This window comes from Amblyomma americanum, chromosome 7, assembly GCF_052857255.1.
Source record: "Amblyomma americanum isolate KBUSLIRL-KWMA chromosome 7, ASM5285725v1, whole genome shotgun sequence".
Taxonomy (NCBI): domain Eukaryota; kingdom Metazoa; phylum Arthropoda; class Arachnida; order Ixodida; family Ixodidae; genus Amblyomma; species Amblyomma americanum.
Window position 1 is genome coordinate 3,791,515 of NC_135503.1, and position 18,255 is coordinate 3,809,769.

The 18,255-nt window shown below is 43.2% G+C and overlaps 1 protein-coding gene across 1 annotated transcript; it reads left to right on the forward strand.

Annotated features, from left to right (window-relative positions):
• Nucleotides 1-112: 112 nt before the first annotated feature.
• pont (RuvB-like helicase pontin) lies at nucleotides 113-15,257 on the forward strand. The gene is made up of 11 exons (XM_077630804.1): nucleotides 113-380; nucleotides 827-913; nucleotides 2,703-2,835; nucleotides 3,039-3,122; nucleotides 5,466-5,623; nucleotides 8,686-8,730; nucleotides 9,236-9,404; nucleotides 13,570-13,768; nucleotides 14,249-14,351; nucleotides 14,420-14,511; nucleotides 15,008-15,257. The coding sequence occupies exons 1-11, from the start codon at nucleotides 240-242 to the stop codon at nucleotides 15,165-15,167; spliced, it is 1,371 nt and encodes a 456-aa protein (XP_077486930.1). The 5' UTR covers nucleotides 113-239; the 3' UTR covers nucleotides 15,168-15,257.
• The last annotated feature ends 2,998 nt before the right edge of the window (nucleotides 15,258-18,255 follow it).

Here is an 18,255-nt window from a genome sequence, read left to right on the forward strand (position 1 = left end):
CGGTTATAAGTGCAGGCGTTTTTATTCTCTTTCAGAATATTTTACGTGTTAATAGTTACTAGGTTATCGAACAGTACAATGCCGCCAGATACCGGAAGCAAACACACCACTGCAAGCAGAGTGAAAAGACCCTTTTATCCAGCTGGTTTTAATGCGCATCTCTCCATCGTTATATCGATTGCGGCGAGTTCGTGCGTGGTGCCGAGAAACTTGCGTCGATTTTGATCACAAGTTGAACAATGAAGATAGAGGAAGTTAAAAGCACCACTAAGACTCAGCGGATTGCCGCCCACAGTCACGTCAAAGGAATCGGCCTTGACGAAAATGGCGTGGCGATCCCTGTCGCCTGCGGTTTGGTCGGCCAGGAACAAGCTAGGGAGGTGAGCTGCCATCGCGTGGCTTCAGGTTTTCAGCCGCTAATGTTTGCGTACATACCTCGTTGTCGACGGCTTAAAACGAGTATTTAAGCAGAAGAGCACTCTTGGACTCATGTAATGCATTACCTTCATATCCATGCTGTCATGCTGTTTGTTGTCCTCATAGGAGCCTTGCTGGCGTGATGAAGCACTCTTCGCTTACACCCCCCTCCCCCCCTTTTACCCCCTTTTTTTTCTCTTGTAATAAAAAAAAGGATCCACATGGCTTCTTGTGCCAGCCTGAATACGAATGAAATCGGTGCTGTTTTTATGACTTGGTGCTCTTGAAATGCTAACTCCGGCCCTTTATAACGGGTGCCATTGACGTGCGTTCTTATATGCATCCACGCTACGAAAGATGCTTTAGGATATGCTTCGATTTCACCAAGTACCGCGTTTTCATTGTGCAGGCAGCAGGCATTGTTGTAGAGATGATAAAGTCCAAAAAGATGGCTGGAAGAGCTGTTTTGCTTGCTGGACCGCCTGGCACTGGAAAGGTGAGCCTTTGGAAACAACAGTATACTGTATGTACTACTACGTCCCATAGCCGCACAGCGCGTATAAATGAGCATCCATCTAGCAGGGCCGCCAAGATGAGCGAACGCCTCTGCCATGCCTGTTAAATTAGGCCAGCAAAAGTAGCCAAACTCTTGGGTGCATATTTGGAACGAAATATGTGTATTATATCTGGCTGATTTTCATTAAATATATTGTTGGTTTTCATTAAAGGTATGGTTGCACACGATTAACTGTGCAGCCCAACGTCGCACTGATGCCTGAAGTTGGCTGCACATGTAGTGACTTGGCCTGTAATTTTTTCTTGCCATAGCTGTGCCCACTGCTCAAACCTTTGAACACAGCTTGTAGTGACAGCTGCAGAAATGATGGGCCGATATTGCGGCCCTTGGAGTGTCATTTGTTATTCACAGATGAAATTTGTTTTTTGCCGCAGCAGTGGCCAAGTGGTTGAGCATGCGCCTCGCATGCGGGAGGTGCGGGGTTCGATCCCCAGTGCCGCCGTATGTTTTCAGCCTTTTTTTTTTTGTGCCACTCTCACCTGATAGCCAGCCCGCCTACATCGGAAGGATAAGCCAGCAGAAGGCAATCACAGCTGAAATAAAATCCTTGTAAACTGGCCCTTTTTTTTCATGCTAAGGGGTAGATTTCTTTTGCAATAACCAGAGCATTTTCTTGAATGAACCTGGTGTAAAATGTTAAGCAGGATAGCCTTTGTGCCTTGGTAATAGAAAACATTTGTTTTTCAAGCTTTAATGGTGCCTTCTTCCAAGAACTTCAAAGCTCATAGCTTGGGTTTTCTGAGCTCTCATCTTAACCCATATATGCCGAAACCTCAAAAATTTGAAAAATTAAAATATTTTTCAGTTCAAAATGTTTATTTCAACTTTCAATTCAGAATCAGCCTTTTATTATTGGAAATACTAATCTCACTGCTGACTTGTGAGCAGTGCTGTAATGTAGGATACTAGGCAGTTTCGCTACCTGTTATGCGTGGTAAAGCTTCAAACATTTGACATCGAGTTTAGAATCACATTTCTCATCATGCAGGGTGGTTTCCTTATGACAATGCGCAAGAATTATTTCTTTTTCCTGCAGAATCACAGTGTAGTCGATTGGGTCAAATTTATCTTTCTGAATGCCTAAACGCACAAAACATGCGTTTAGGCTTTACCGAAGCGTGGCCTTGTGGTGGAGCATCCGCCTTGCATTTCGGAGGTGCTGGGTTCGATCCCCAGTGCCGCCAGGTACTCCGGTTTTTTAATGGGTACAAGGTTTTCCCCGGCCTGGTGCTCAGCTCCTCTAGGGTGAGATGCTTGGGAAAAGGGTCCTGGACCAAACAGTTGCCTTGACGGATTAGAGATAAGTTCCGCCTGCAAGCAACCCCAAATCCGCTTCGTGCGGTAGAAGCCCAACTTGTGGCCCTTTTCTTGCCTAACGGTAATGCCTAAACGCACAAAACTGAGTGCACATAACACAACCCTTGAACAAGAAAAGTTTAGACCTTCTTGAACCTATGCTTGCGGGTGCAAGCTTTTGCACAACAAATTTTTAGAGTTCCTGCGCAGAAAAGCGGCGTCCCAAATATAGTATGCTAGGCATATATGGGTTGAAAAAGGACAGCAGATTGGGCGAGTTTTTTTCCATAGTTACTTAAAAGTTGCTTTAAAGACAACACCGTGTGTGTCCTTTTTCTTTCTTTGTTCTGTGTTCAAAGCGCTGTTTTTTAAGTAAATATATATGGGTTGATGGCCATTTGGCTTTTTGCAGACTGCCATTGCCCTCGCAATATCTCAAGAACTGGGTAACAAAGTGCCATTCTGCCCGATGGTTGGCAGTGAAGTGTATTCATCAGAGGTGAAAAAGACTGAAGTACTAATGGAGAACTTCAGGAGAGCCATCGGTAAGTGCAGGAATGCAGGAACATACAATAGTTGTTTGTTGCATGCATCATAGATGTTCTTGGTTTCTTTATTTCAACTTTGATCTTCTTGCTATTTTTTTTTTTTTTGTGCATAGGCGGACAAGATTCTGGCTTTTTTTATTTCAAGCATTCATACATTTTAAAGGGTGTGATGTTGCTGGCTGCTACGTTTGCATTTACAGGGTTGCGAATCAAAGAAACCAAGGAAGTGTATGAAGGTGAGGTGACGGAATTGACACCCTGCGAAACTGAGAACCCAATGGGCGGTAAGTTGTCTTCAGTGTTGCCTTATCACTCTTCTTTATGTACCATGTAGTGCATGCAGGAAAATTTATAATCCCTTTCTGCTGGTACCAGAAATAATGTTCTAATCTAGGCTAAGCTGCAAAAGCTAAATAGGAAACAATGAATGAAACTTTGCTTTTGTGGAAAAATTAATTGATGGCAACACAGTAGACAAATGAAGTGTCTAGAAAATGGAATTATGTTAGCTTTCATAATTGCTGTTTGTGCAAGTCACTTTAGAGCCCGAAATACTCTGCTCAAAATTTTGCTGTAAAATTAGTTTTCACTGTTTGAAGTAATTTCGGGAACAGTGTGGCTATTGACAGCCAGTAGCTGACATCAGCTTTAATTTTTTCATTGTTCACTGGCCTTGCTGGAACATTGAACTGCCAATTAAACCAACCTTCAGCTTTTACAAAGAGTGTGCCTTTTCGTGAGCTTTCTCTTTTGAAAAAGCGGTAAAGAGTTGCACGCATCTTTTTAATTCATCCTTATATATTGTGTTACTGAGAAACTTATAATTGCAATAAAAACTTGCCTACGTGCGGCCATCTTGAGGGCCTTGAGAAAATGTTTGCTCTAGTTAAAGCTCGCTGAATGAAAACATGGTTTCTTTTGATGAACTGAAGTAAATATCAAACATTCTAATGGCTCCTAAAGGCATTTATTTCTCAACACCTACAACTCAATATATGATATGCCTAACACATATCGTAACGTGCAGTAATTTTCTGCAGGACATTGGGATGTAGGGCCTTTTCTACCACAAATCACTGATGAGTAGCAAAGGCTTTTACCTTCTTTAGACAAATGAATTAGTGCCTTTATTGTTGAAATTCTCGTGAAGCTATGACAAGCTAGAACAAGTAAAGCTATGGCAGGTGCATTGGCAAGCACATGTGGCTACTGCTGAGGCTACTAGCCAGGTGCATAGCCATACTACCTTAAGCAGATAATGTGGCATCCCAATAGTTTCATAAGGGAAAGGGTGATACTGTGAAGTTTGGTACGCTGCGCACTTTGAAGATGTAGTGCTCGCAGTTTTGTGGATGAAAATTACTGTGTCTGCCAAAATGATGCATTCTGACTGAAAAGCAATGCTTTAGTGCTTTCCAAAATGTTTGCCGAACTAATTCTTGTGATGTGATGGAATTTTTTCAACTGAAAGTCATTTACATTAGATACAATAGTGTTTTGTTGGGGGGTTTTGAAAAAGTTCAGTTATCTGAAAATTTTATGCAAGTGATGTTCTTTCAAGTAGTGTTTCACTGTACCATATTTTCCAAGTGTATAACTCACTTTTTTTTTCTGGATTTTTCGTGGCTGCGACTTGTATATGGAAAAAAATTACACGCCACCACGTGCCATCTTTTGCCATGCCCAGTTACTATTTTTGAGCAGAAAATCTATCTGTAAAAGAGAAATAATTGAGTTATAAGAGAGCTTTAGCGCAGCGCGATCCGTTACCGTCATCCATTCTCGTGGAGACATAACTGTGTCTGTGGCAGGTGTGTGACCCTGCTGAAGAGGTTGAAAGTAGTGAAACATGAATATGGCTTTATGTTACTTTGGTTTCAGTATGGTAGAATCAATCATGCACCACAAGCGGATGCATTGGCGGCACAAAGGATGCGGTGGTGGCACGAAGCACGCACCGCTGCCATATCCAGTTTAGCCGGTTCAGCTATGTTCTTCATCTGTGTCGTTTCGCGTGCCATGTGCATTGGTCTTGCTCAACACGACTCCGCTTGCGACGCTGTCAAGGCGAAGAAGCTACGATGTGAAATTCAAATTGCGTACCGTTGAATATGTGCTGGAGAACAGAAATTGGTCAGCAGAGAGCCAGTTTGACGTGAGCGAAAAAATTATCTGGGACTGGTGCAAACCTGTAACATGCTTCCGGTTGATGAAGCAAAGAAAAAAGGCAGGCCGCAGAAAGAAGGCACGCTTGTCAGGGCTCGAAGTTTGTCCGTATGCGGCAGCTTCCATAAGTGTGAATTTTTATCGCACTCTCTTGACAAAGAGATCCTTAGCACGTTTTTATAGCGCTTAGTGAATGAGCAGGTGCCTGTTCTACATTGGTGGAATAAGTTCCGTTTACAGGAGGGTGTGACTTATAGACCAGAAAATATGGTATATGTATGTAGCTTTTTAAACATCTTTTGGGACCACTTTTACCATGCAGAAAAAAATTATTCCTTACATGTACAGAAAGATTTATACTCATTGCTAATCTTTGCTTTGAGATGCAATTTCCTTTTATTTATCTAATTTCTTGTGGTAGCTAGCTTTTGTTTGAGCTTTTTGTTTCAAATGTGTTTCAGGCTACGGCAAGACCGTGAGCCACGTCATAATTGGTCTCAAGACTGCCAAAGGGACCAAGCAGCTAAAGCTGGATCCCACAATTTATGAAAGCCTGCAGCGAGAAAAGGTGGAGGTTGGTGATGTCATTTACATTGAGGCCAACAGTGGAGCTGTCAAGGTGAGTCTTAGCATCAAGTACATGCAATATGCACCTTGGGCTTACTCTCCTCATTCATTTCTGGTTTATTTCACTAGCCCATGCATGCATTGCACTGCAGTTTCACAACAGTCAAATTTTGAGCAATTGGTCTAGAATTAGTCTCTGGCTCGTTTTTCAGACTGTACAGTATTTCAGACCTCATAGGAGCAGGTGAGGGAGTAATTTTCTTGCTTGAAATTACTCCACCTAAATTACTGCCCTAAGCACATTATTCTTGTAAGGAACACGAGAAATGGTTAAGCTGGCTCTTAACGGGTGGAAAAGTATGTTTCACTGTGAAGCAGGAGTGCGGCCTCGGGCTCCTCTTCTCAAGCTCGATGCACCTTTTTTCGCTTCATGGTGAAACCTATTTTCTCCACGTTAAGAGCCAGTTTAACCATTTCTCATGTTCCCTCTAAGTATGACACATACCGTATTTACACGATTGTAAGTCGACTTGAATGCAAGTGAACCCCCCCCCCCCCATATCCCATGTCAGGGATATAAAAAACTTGGATTGAGTGGTTGAAGCGCACAAAAGACACGGCACATAGGCAAAGACGGACACGACACAGGCGCTACTTGCAACTGTTTATTGGATACACGCACGGCTTATTTATAGCCAAGAGGTAGGGGTGATGGAAAAAAACACAAGCAAAGGGTAAAAGATACTGGCGATGGTATGGATACTGCATTGTAGGGAACAAAAGTGACTCAAATCTTTCTAAACTTATCTAAAAATATACTCTCATTCTTATGTATGACTAGCGATGGGGTGCTGATGCAGGAACTCCCGCCTTTTTTCATCCGGTGGGCTTCTAGCAGTTCTCGGGCAGTCTTATCTTTACTTCTGCAAAGGATTTGAGTTTCCTGGAGCTTTGGTTGACAATTCTTCTTCTCTTCTTTGCCGCAGTCCTTGCAGTGATGCGGCAAATGTGACCCGGTACCAACTCTTAGTGATCGTTTGTGCTCGGTTAAACGTGCATTAATACATCGGCCTGTCTGGCCGATGTACACCTTTCCACAGGTCAGCGGGATGCTATAAACCACCCCCACAGCGCATTTCAGAAACAGGTTTACATGCTTAATTTCACATTCTGTTGATTTGGCATCATCATTTCCAATCTTTCGACACAGCGATGCAAGTTTTCTGGGTGCAGAGAAGACCACTGGTACTTTGTATTTTGCAGCAACACGCTTAAGATTATGAGCCACTTTGTGGGAGTATGGAATCACCACCGGTTTGATTTTCTTTTCAGATACTTCACCATCTTCGCTCTTTCTTTCTCTTTCTTTTTTTACTTTTTTCAGTAATTCTTCCGTGACAGAACTAATCTTCGGGGAAGGAAAGCCTGCCTGTCTAAGCTTTTGTATCTGTATATCAAAGCTTTCCTGTACTTTATGACAGCACGATTTTTTTTAGAGATATCTGGAATCAGAGTGAATTGAGGTGTTCACGCAAGCGAATGTTAATGCATCAACTGGTTTGACCTATGTAGAACTCATTGCATGATAGTGGAAGTTCATAAACTACTGAGCAGGCGCAGTCCACCAACCTTGACCTGTGTGATATCTGGAATTTAAATGGACTAACTTCTATGACCTTTTCATGGCAGTTCCTAAAGGCACAGCAGAGCCCACTCAATTTATTTTCCGCCTAAAAAAATGACGTCTACGTCAAACCTTCCTGCCACATTCTTTAGTTTATGCACTACTTTGTGTATGTATGGAATAACCGCCATTTTCTTACGTACGTTGTTCCTTTTTTTTCTAATTCACGAAATCCGCCCTTACCATTCGCAGTAACATTTCAGTTGTCGAGATAACTGAATCCGGAAAACCTGCAGTTTTCATCCTGCGCACCTGTAACAATACACTATCTTGGATACAATGATGACACGAGTTCTGTAGGCTCGAGCAGATGCAAGACATAGCAATAGCATTTTTTACAGTTTTTGAGAGTCCAGAAGAACAGTTTAATATTTGTTTCTGGGACCTTGGGGAATAAAGCCAACATAAGTGGTCGTTCTTGAAAAAATAGCTTAATGCTTAAAAACTGGAGAGATTCATTCAAAGGAACTTCAAACGTAAATGACAAACCGTTAGCACACTCTTGAAACAACTTCAAGATGTCTACCATTCTCCTGTTGAAGTTGTCTTTTTTAATCAGCACAAATCTATAGATCCTCAAAGCCATTCCATCGCTATGTTTGCTAATTTGTCTGTCGATTTGACCCAAGAAAATATTGCTCAGTGCAGGCACCACCTTTCGATCCAATACAAATTCCTTTTTTTTTTCCACACAGACATCACCTCGCCAACCTGCATGAGTTGACTTTAACTTAAAGGATAACAGTTCAAGAAAGGTGTCAGCAGGCACTCGCACTTACCCATAAAGCCAACTTCATCATTGTCGTCAGTAATGTATTTTTTCACCGCTTTCATAATCCCCTTGTGAGGAAGAGAGTAGTAAACATCTCCAATGTCAATACTGAAGCCAGAACAAAAACCAGGATTATTATTATTTAGAAAATGGATTACCTTGTCTGTATTTTCAACCAAGAAAGGATCGTCCACAACTAACACTGAAAGATGCCTCTGCAGATAACTAGACACAGCATACTGCCAAGTGCCAGCTTCCAATTTGATGGCTCTGAAAGGGATATAATTTTATGCTTCTTTGCGGAGAAAAACAGTTCTAATTTATCACCTTCTGCTTTCTGAACGGCCGTCGCTAACAGAGCAAGATTACAGTGGTTCAGTAACGAAACAGCCTGCTGCTTAACACTCTGGCAAACTACACTAACACGTTCAAAGCACTTTTAACGTCCTGTGAAGTTTTGCGAAAATACCTTCCGGGGTTACAACAAAATGACCCTCTTTATCCGACAACACAAGCCGCGAATTCTTACGCTTGAAATAATGCACTAGGAAAGGTAAGTCCTTACGGGTTGATCATGTTTTACTGTTATGCAATTAGCAGCTGGCATGTTTGCTTCATTTCCAAGCATTTTCCAAGGTTATGTGTTTTTACTTTCCAGAGGCAAGGAAGGTCCGATGCTTATGCCACCGAGTTTGACCTTGAGGTGAGACTGTAGAAGCTAAGTATGTTTGCTAGCTATACTACAAAGAAATTTTTGTAATCAGTGAGCACTGTACCGTGTTTGTTGGATCTGGGAAGCTGTAGTTAGTTTGCCATGGCTACGGCTGGACATATGCTAGAGGAATTGTGTTATGAAATGTTGCACTGCTTGGCAGAGGTTAGAAGGTTGGTAGTTATGCATGCTGTTGTTAATGCGAGCAATGGCATCAAATATATAGCTCTGCTGAATGCTGAAAGAGGTGTTAGCCCAAAGTGGTCTGAGAATGTTTGCAGTTGCTGTGTTCTTCCAAATCAGTTATCGCTTCTACCTGCCCTGCCATTTAGACTACTTCAATATTTGTGATGTTCCCGAGGCCTGACAAGCTGTCTGCATCTTGGTTTTTCCATCTAAACAAGTCTTTCTGGTTTTTAAAGTGTGTGCCTGATAGTCATGCCTTTGGCTGATGTCGTTCATTTTCCTCCTCAAAAGTTCATTGTATTCCGTCCAGGCAGAGGAGTATGTGCCGCTTCCCAAAGGAGATGTCCACAAGAAGAAGGATGTCATACAGGACGTGACTCTGCATGATCTGGATGTGGCCAATGCCCGGCCTCAGGGTGGCCAGGACATTCTGTCCATGATGGGTCAACTCATAAAGCCTCGCAAGACAGAAATCACAGGTGTGGTATAGTGTTCATGTTAAATGTTTTTATTCATTAGTTTTTTCAGCTGAGCAATGAACACCTGAAGTGTGGAAGACTAGCACAAAACTAGCTCAGTCTCGGAAGCAGTCCTTGCATAGTGTAGGGCCAATGCCTGCATTGCATGCATATATTAGTGCGTTAGCATTAAAGCCATTGTCACACCCAAACCCTTCCGCTGGATGTCAGGAAATTTCCTGATTGGTGGGGACAATGATAAAGTCATGCGTGTCACGTGACCACCCAGCACCAGTCGCAGCGCACCACGAGATTTGAAGGTCCATCACCACCGAGAAAGCTGGGAGGCTGTGACAGCATCAACATTGCTGCTGCAGAGGGCAAGTGTAGCAGGGGGACGTCGAGTGTCAGATGGGTAGATGATGTAATAAACACTTAATGGCCACAAACGGGACTGCAACGGCGTGTACAGAGCAGCTTCGCTGGCCACTGCATTAGACCAGTACCATCGCCGTAGCCGAACATCCCATGTGTTTACTGCCAGTCGCGCTGCACATTGGATGTCATCATCTTCACCATCCGTGCATGAACTTCCATCCGTGTGCGATGGATCCAGAACACATCACTATCGCATTACCCTCTTGACTCTTTCTGGAGCTATGAAAAAAACGGAATTTCAGAGTGGTGCTCATAAATTTTTTTTTCACCCATTAATTTAAAAATTTTTCTTTATTGTAGCACATCATAGTATAGCTAACAGAATTCCCTTGAAACCAATTACTGGGCTAGCTATAAAGGAAAAGTTCCTCAGTGCTCGTATTTTTTAGGGCTGTGGAACTTTTCCTTTATTCAGAATTCTCTTTTCAGTTATACACAGAAAAGGACAGTATGTGCTGCTTATGAAAAGAGTAAATTTTTGATTGGCAAAATTTCAGAGAGACGCAAGAAGTCACAAAAACATTAAACATATCCAGTCAAAATATAAAGGAATAAAAAAAATCTAGGATATATGTTTTTGTGTGCTGTTACAGTAGAATCTCGATCATATGAATCTCGCAGGGTCATAAAAAGTATTTGCACAATTCAAAACAATTCCTATGCAGAGTTCCGCAGATTTGTTTTCGGCTGACGGGGTTTTCTTAAGGCTGCGCACTGCCAGGCTCACAACTTCGGCACTGTGACAGTCGTACGCCGCCCTCACTGTTGTTAACATTGTGCACCGGCGACTGATGATCGCAACGTTGGTGATGTATTGGCCGCATGCCACCGCTGGCTCGCAACGTCGGTGCTGTGCTGGTCGCGCGCCACCATCGCTGGCTCGTATGTGACTGGGGATCGTGACATCGGGGTTGTATGGGCCACGCGACGTTGCTCACTACTCGCAGTGCGCACGGCGCAACTGGCGGTCCCACCGTCAGCAGTCTATGGGCAGTAAGTACTTGGTGCTCGAGGGCACGGTCGCGGCTCGTGCATTCATGCCGCCTGCAGTGGGGCAGCGTGTTGTTTGTAACATCCAAACTTCTGCCCATTGCACGCAATGCGCTCTTGCCAGGGCATTTTACGAATTCACATCATCCTGAAATTCGTATAAACTCCGTAGTGCAGTGCCGAGGTGTACTCTGAGCCATTTTGCAGATAACTACCCGCTACACTTTTGGCGTCATAGAATCACTAAGAACATGCCCGTACCTGCAGAGATGCCCAGAAAGCAGTGAATCTCCTCGGAAATGGCAGTAACGAAAGTTACAGATGGGCGATGGGCGTCTGCCGATAGTCCGGGCTGGGAGGAGCAGTCATTTCTGTCTGAACTAAAATAAGACAAATGGACACCATCTTTCCACAAAATGCTGTCGCTTGCACTTGCACAATCAAATGTCAATGCAGTGAAATCGCGAGAACACCGTTGCTGCTTAGCAGGCTCAGTGCGAGAAGAGGACGTCACCATGGGCTTGACAGGTTTCATGCGAAGTTTAACAATACTCTCTCATGTGGCTGACAAAAAGCAGATTCCCAAACTGATGTGCAGTTCTTCTGCAACATACTGAATGGCGTTACTTGTCCAGAAGCGGCACGAATTTCTCAAAATGAGGAATATTGCACCATCGTTCACATTGAATGATTTGATTAGGCACGGTAAGGAAAGAGGGCTGCTTAAGTGGCCCTATAGCTTTTTTTTATTCAAGCATGGCTGAAGACAAAGATTGGCATAGGCTACAATGGCATAGGCTGAAATTTTGTTAGGACATTGGTTTAACCCTTTGCGGTCCAAAACATTCACCCACTTTGTGGCCGTTCCACTCCAAAACTATTTCGTCAGTTTTGGACACCACGAAAGAAAGCGAGAACTGCATAAGACCAACTCATGGTACGTTTATTTTTGGTGTTTTTTTATGTGTCCAAGTCTTTCAACAGCATTTGGTGAGCGTGTGGTTTAATAAGAGGCACCACATGCGCAACGAGGAAAACATGTCCAAGTCAACCGCGAAAAAGCTTGTTGTGTTGCATAGTTGGGTGGGGCCCGACTAGGAACTGCAAAGTTGACTTGTTCATTTTGGCACCCATAAAGAGCGCTGAATACTCAGGAGGGATGAGAGAAAATTACGGAGGGCACTTAAGACTACTTACGTGCTTTGAATGCAAAAGCATTTAAAAAAAATTAATTTTTTCTTTTCCTTTTAATTACACACCTACTTGTTAAGTCATAAGGCAGCGCATATACTAGGTTCACCTTTTTTGGCCCAGAAGCAGCGCAGTATTGCGGCCTGAGGGTTGTGTGCTCGCCTCACAATCTGAAAGTCTTGGGTTGAATTACCCACACCTTCGGAAGCAAGATTAACGCATCATAAACATTCCTATACACTTAATGAGTGTCATTTTCATTCTGACTGCTTTACTCATTTTTCCCATCGGCGACTAGAAAATGGAATCATTTAAATACTTCAATTACTAACAGTTTATCATGACAAATATTTACCACTGCATTTGAGAGCATAATACATTATTAGCAAATGATTCTCCTAGTATTTTTTCGCTGCTAATTGTGCACTTTTGCCAGTGTACGGTTATTCATATTTTAACATTCTAGTCAACTGTGCAGCTGTACACTAACTACCAATATTGCTTTCGTATCTCTTACGGTGCATCTTATTGTATTCAGCTTCATTGTACAGTGTTTAAAGAAACTTCGTGTCTTTTCTGTTGCTATTCTTAAACAAGATGTAATGCATCATTATGTCATTTTTTTAGTTATGTTAGAGATTTGTTTTACTAGATTAATTGCTTCTTGTGGTTCTGCTTTACCCTTGTCATTTGTTGTTTTTCATTTAAATGTTCTCCAACTCAATGTATTCTTTTCTATTGTTCTTATTGACCCTGTAATGTCCTCCTGCAACAATCCCAGATGGGATGAGCAGTATGTATAACCGAATAAGTAGAAGAAATTTTTTTTTCTTTCATACCACGGAAGCGTCATAGGGGACGTTATGGTACCACTGCTGCAACGCTGGCACCAGGTTTCGTTACCGATAAATGGTTTCGGATTTAAAACATGCAGCGGATTTTCAGCTAACTCCCTCACCGTGCTCAAAATACATTCTGCAATTGTCAATGCCTGTCAACATCTTAAGTGCCACCGTCACTGCATTTGCACACAGTGGGTTAAGCTGCTAAATATTGTTCCTGGCACTCTGTCTTCGCGTAATTTGATGTCAGGCAGTGTAAATCTGCACATATTTTATGCTGTCAGCAATAGCGTGACTTTTCGCCAGATCTTCAAAGATTTTTGCAATAGTAGGATGCAACTTAAAAAAAAAAAAACGCAGTTGCTAACACTGGGCCACGGCGTAGTGTATTACTCTGCTGGCCTATCACAGTAGTAAACGAAATCGACTTTTTAGTAACTAGCTTCTTGTTTAGGTAACAAGAAAAGTTTTAACAACGTACTACTTCATTGTCGTGGAGGAACTCTGTGCGGCAGTCCTGAATATGGGCGGAGATTCTCTGCAGACTTACGTATGGCATGTGATGTGAGCTCTTAATAGTTTACGTCAAGTACCACGAAGACACTTGCTGAGCACGTGTTGCAGTGGACGCACAAATGGCACTTTTGACTGATGTTGCTGCTGCAGCTAACTGGCCAGAGTGCAAACCCTTATATGTAGCCAACGAGACTTTATTGTACTTTCAGACAAACTGCGCAAGGAAATCAACAAGGTGGTGAACAAGTACATTGACCAGGGTATAGCCGAGCTGGTACCAGGTGTGCTCTTTGTCGATGAAGTGCACATGCTGGACATAGAGTGCTTCACGTATCTCCACCGTGCGCTTGAGTCCTCCATAGCACCCATTGTCATCTTTGCTACTAACCGTGGGCGCTGCACCATTCGGTGAGTGGCTGATCTGACTTGCTGCCAAATGCTTGCAGTGGGTAGCTCAGCAAGGTCTGGTGTGATGCGAGGAAACTTGGTTACCTACAGATTCAATAAAATTTCTATAGTCCTACTGAGCCTTTCACTACTGCATTCATTCGGAGCACTATTGGGTGAAGTTTCTACTCACAGGTCGCTATTTACAGTCGACCACACAGTTCTTTTCAGCAAGGCCTAGATTCGACTGGTGAAATGGCATTAATTTTGCACAGAGTTTATTTGGTACACGTATGGTTCTGGTGCAGTTGGTAGATATGGCGCTGTGCTTTTTCTCTGGAACATTAGAGGTGTTCTTGTTTCTTTCCGGTGAATAAAAAAAATGCACCAGCCTTAGCACTCCTTTTTTTTTTCATCACTCCATGAGCATTTCCATTTATATAGCACATTGATGTGCTTTTCAAACAGTCTTCACACAGTGTTGCATCTTTTGTGTTTCAGGGGAACTGAAGATGTTGTTTCTCCTCATGGAATTCCTCTGGACTTGCTGGACCGATTGCTGATTGTCAGAACAATGCCATACACACGAGAAGAAATGGTTCAGGTTGGACCTTTAACTCTCACTCCCTTTTGCAGCGTTGTACTCCACTCACGCATTGTTCTGTCTTTCAGATTCTCAGAATAAGGGCACAGACAGAAGGCATTGAAATCGATGAGGAATCCCTGCAGGAACTTGGCGAAATAGGCACACGCACCACACTCAGGTATGCCTGCTAGTGTGTGCTTCTGGTATGCTGACATGATAAGGAGTGCAGGAGACTTAGGTTTGGTGCTGTGGTGGGATGATGTGCTCAGAAATCAACCGCCCTTTTGCTGATGGGGTGGTGAAAAATGTTGCCCATCCGTCTCATTATATGAAACAACAGAGCATAGTATGCCTGGATGGGCCAGGCTTTGTATTCTAGATTAGCTTGCAGCCCTTAGACCACAGCCAAATTTTAGTGCTAGAAATTTGGAATGTCTGACAGCATTGTGCAACAAGAGCACCACTCTTTAATACAAGAAACCTTACTAGCCTTGCTATACAAAAGCTGTGCTACTTGATTGTCGTATCTAAAATGTCAATATGCAATAAATGACCCCCTTTCGTGTCCTCAGGTGTGTGCAGCAGGTGAAGTAGTACACACAAACTATCTCTAATATGGAAAGCAGTCCTAGTGATGTTGAAACCAATGGTTTGGGAAATGGTTTCCACTATAGGTATGCTGCACAGCTGCTTAGCCCATCGAGCCTGCTTGCCAAGGTGAATGGTCGCACATCTATTCGCAAGGATGATGTCAAGGAGGTCAACGATCTCTTCCATGACGCTAAGTCCTCGGCGAAGATCCTGGCAGAGAATAACGACAAGTACATGAAATGAAGGACGTGTCCCCATTTTGGTTTTGTTACACCAACCACATCACCACTACCATGTTGTTTGTGTTTGTCATTAAAAACCTTTGTCATCTTTTCTGCTTATAGGCCTCATTAACTGCCAACAAGCATTTATTCTATGTGGAAAATGTCAAGACTTGAAGCTTGAGGTGCAAGCTCTGCATTAAAGTATGTTGAAACCATAGCTGTTAATGCACTGCAACCTGTCTATCTTGTATCTATCGGAATTATCCCAAATTCTTTGCTTATTCCTATGCAGAAAATCTGAATCAAGCCAGTTGTGGTATCAAATTTCAGTTGTAGTTCGTTTGGAATAACAAAAAATGTCCTTTCTAGTAACAGCATTGTGTCTGATTTGCACACTCACTTTAAACCTTCAATTTTCAGCCTTGCCAAGAGATTTATTAGCTTACCCAAACAGCTGTGCTTTTGCTTTGAAGTCACTTGCATGGCTAAAAGCATAACAGACCACCAGCCTCAACTTTAAAAAGCCTTGCATGTGGACAAGTGACTTTTTTTTTTCAGTGAAGAGCGGTACGACTTCCAAGAGCGGTGAACAGTGTGTATAATTAAGAAGCAGCGCGAATAGACAAGGACAGACATGACAACAGGGCTGGTGCTGATGTGTTAGTCCTTGTCTATTCGCACTGCTTCTTAATTGTTATGCATTCTGACCAACAAGCCCAAATCAGGACTCTAGTGTATGTCAATGTCCTTGCTGTGCGACCAGGCAATTTTAGCTTGTACACTGTCCGTTTTTAATACCCCTGAAATGTCGGTACTTACTGTTGCATGTTGTCCCCACACCCCTAAAGTTAAATTTTTTTTTTAAGGAAAGCAAATGGCGCAGTAATTGTCTCCCATCTTGGTGGGCACCCATACTGCCCCTTAAAGGAAGGGAGGAACGTGGTAGTGAAAGAGGTGCTGTAATGGCAAGGGAATAATTTCAACCACCTGGGGGTCAGTGCAGAGCACACTGTGCATTTTTCATTTCGCCTCCATCGAAATGAGGCTGCCGTGGCAGAGTTTGAACCCGGGAAATCTGGCTCAGTAGCAGAGCGCTTTAACCACTGAGCCACCACGGCGAGTAAAGTTTCAAAATCTGGAGCTTTGCAGTAGGGCATGCCTCAGTCCATTGTTGCTTTGGGCTGTGAAGCCCATCAATCTCAAGTTTCATGAATGCCTTCTAATGGAGGTTAGGGTAGGTCCTGAACTTTGGTTGTATGCATTGCTCAAAGTTATAGCCACACAATACAGAGATGGAGGTACCTTTGTGCAAAGGGGATCAGAAGCACGCACTGATCTGCTTGCATTTGATAGAAATTCTCAGAGTAACATTTTGCTGCAAGCATTGTTTGAAAGCATCAGCTGCTGGTGGAGTTCAATGTTCATTTCAAACCTTTCTTATTTTTGTTCCCCAAGGGAAGGGAGCTTACATTATGAAGCAAGAATATACGTGGCAGAAACATTATTTTTGCCTAGTTTGCTTTAGCAACATTTCGTGCAGTGTACTGGCAGCATCTTGAGGACAGAAGGCAGCAGCCGCCTCATTTTCAACCATAACGGTGGCCCAGTGGTTTAATTATCCACCGCACATGCGGGAGGCATGGTGATGAAAAGCATTTATTCTATATATATACAGAGAGGTGTTCGGGGGCTTCCCCTAGTGGGAAGCCTCCTTACAGTCTGGGACCCCATTGGTAGAAGCCGCCGTCCGGGCCCGCTGGGCCTGGAGGTCCGAGCAGGGCCGCCTCCCAGTCCGCTAGGGGAGGCTGATCTCCAGTTTTGCCGGGTACCCACGGGGTTACAAGCTTTCCCCTTTCCTGGTGCTCGGCTTCTCTAGGGTGAAATGCTTTGGAAATCAGTCCCCCCACTTTGTGCTTAATAAAACACGTTGCGGGGCTAGTTGGTGATGAATTTTCTTTTTTTTTTTTTGAAATTAAACAGTGCTACATATTTAGACACCAGGAATACCTTGTCATGGTGCTCTTTGGCCAAAGCTGCCCTTGCACTGTTAAATATAATCAACCCCTCCACATTTCTCTTCGGTGACATTGCATTTGTGAAGGATTTGGGTGCACTCAAGTATCTTAAATTGCACTCAGGACACTGCCTTACAGAGAAAGCAGAACAAAGGACATTGTCTTGAGCAAACGAGCACTGCAAGCGTAGCATGTCATAACAAGAAATTCCTGCTGACCAGAGGGCATGACACCCCGGTGGGAAAAGTGGCCTGCAACCGATTTGTGGACAGGGAAGTGGAGATGCTCTCAAGAACGTGTCATCCGTGGTCTAGTGTGAGCCAGGCAAGCATACTTATGGCTGCTTCACTTTGGGCAAGGGTGAAAATCTTGGGAGTTTGTTGTCAACTTGCTCAGCAGAGTGGAGTGTAAAAAGCGCATTCTGTGCTGTTGGATTGTTGTCCTCATTTTGTGCTCTCGGCTGATTTTGCAACGGTGGTCGAGAGCCACTACACAGATTTTCATGCTGTACAATGGTATGACCAGTCCTGGAGGGGCCCTATTAATGCCTCTTGATGCCTAATATGTTGCATTGCGACAAATGTGTAGGAACTAAAGAACTGGTGCACACAAACAGTATCATTTATTAAGTGAAAAGATGCGCGTAAAGAAAATGATTTTTGCTTAACTTTTGAAGGGGCCTTCAACCTTCATTTCACACTCCCGGTGATGTGAACACGCACAGTGAATTTAAAAATTCAGTGTAGCAATGCATTCATTTCAAGGTTGCTTGTAACTATGAGCTCATTTGCGCGAAAGTTTGTGGCATAACAAAGCCAGCACCTCTGTTGGATTTTTTTTTTAAAGTTCAGGCTTTTTTAAGGATGCAGTCTACAAAGCTATTTCAGAAGGGAAGTTTTGAAAGAATGCACGAGGAAAATTCCTGGTGCACCTGCCCTTTGCCCTATCACCACAAGACTGCTTACAGATGATCATGGATTGTGTGCTACTGAAAACCCACAGTTGAATGACGACACTGCGGGTGCCAAGATTAGTGTTGAGATCAATGCCAAAAGCTTCATAACATTCCACTCTGTCCCACAACCAAAGAAA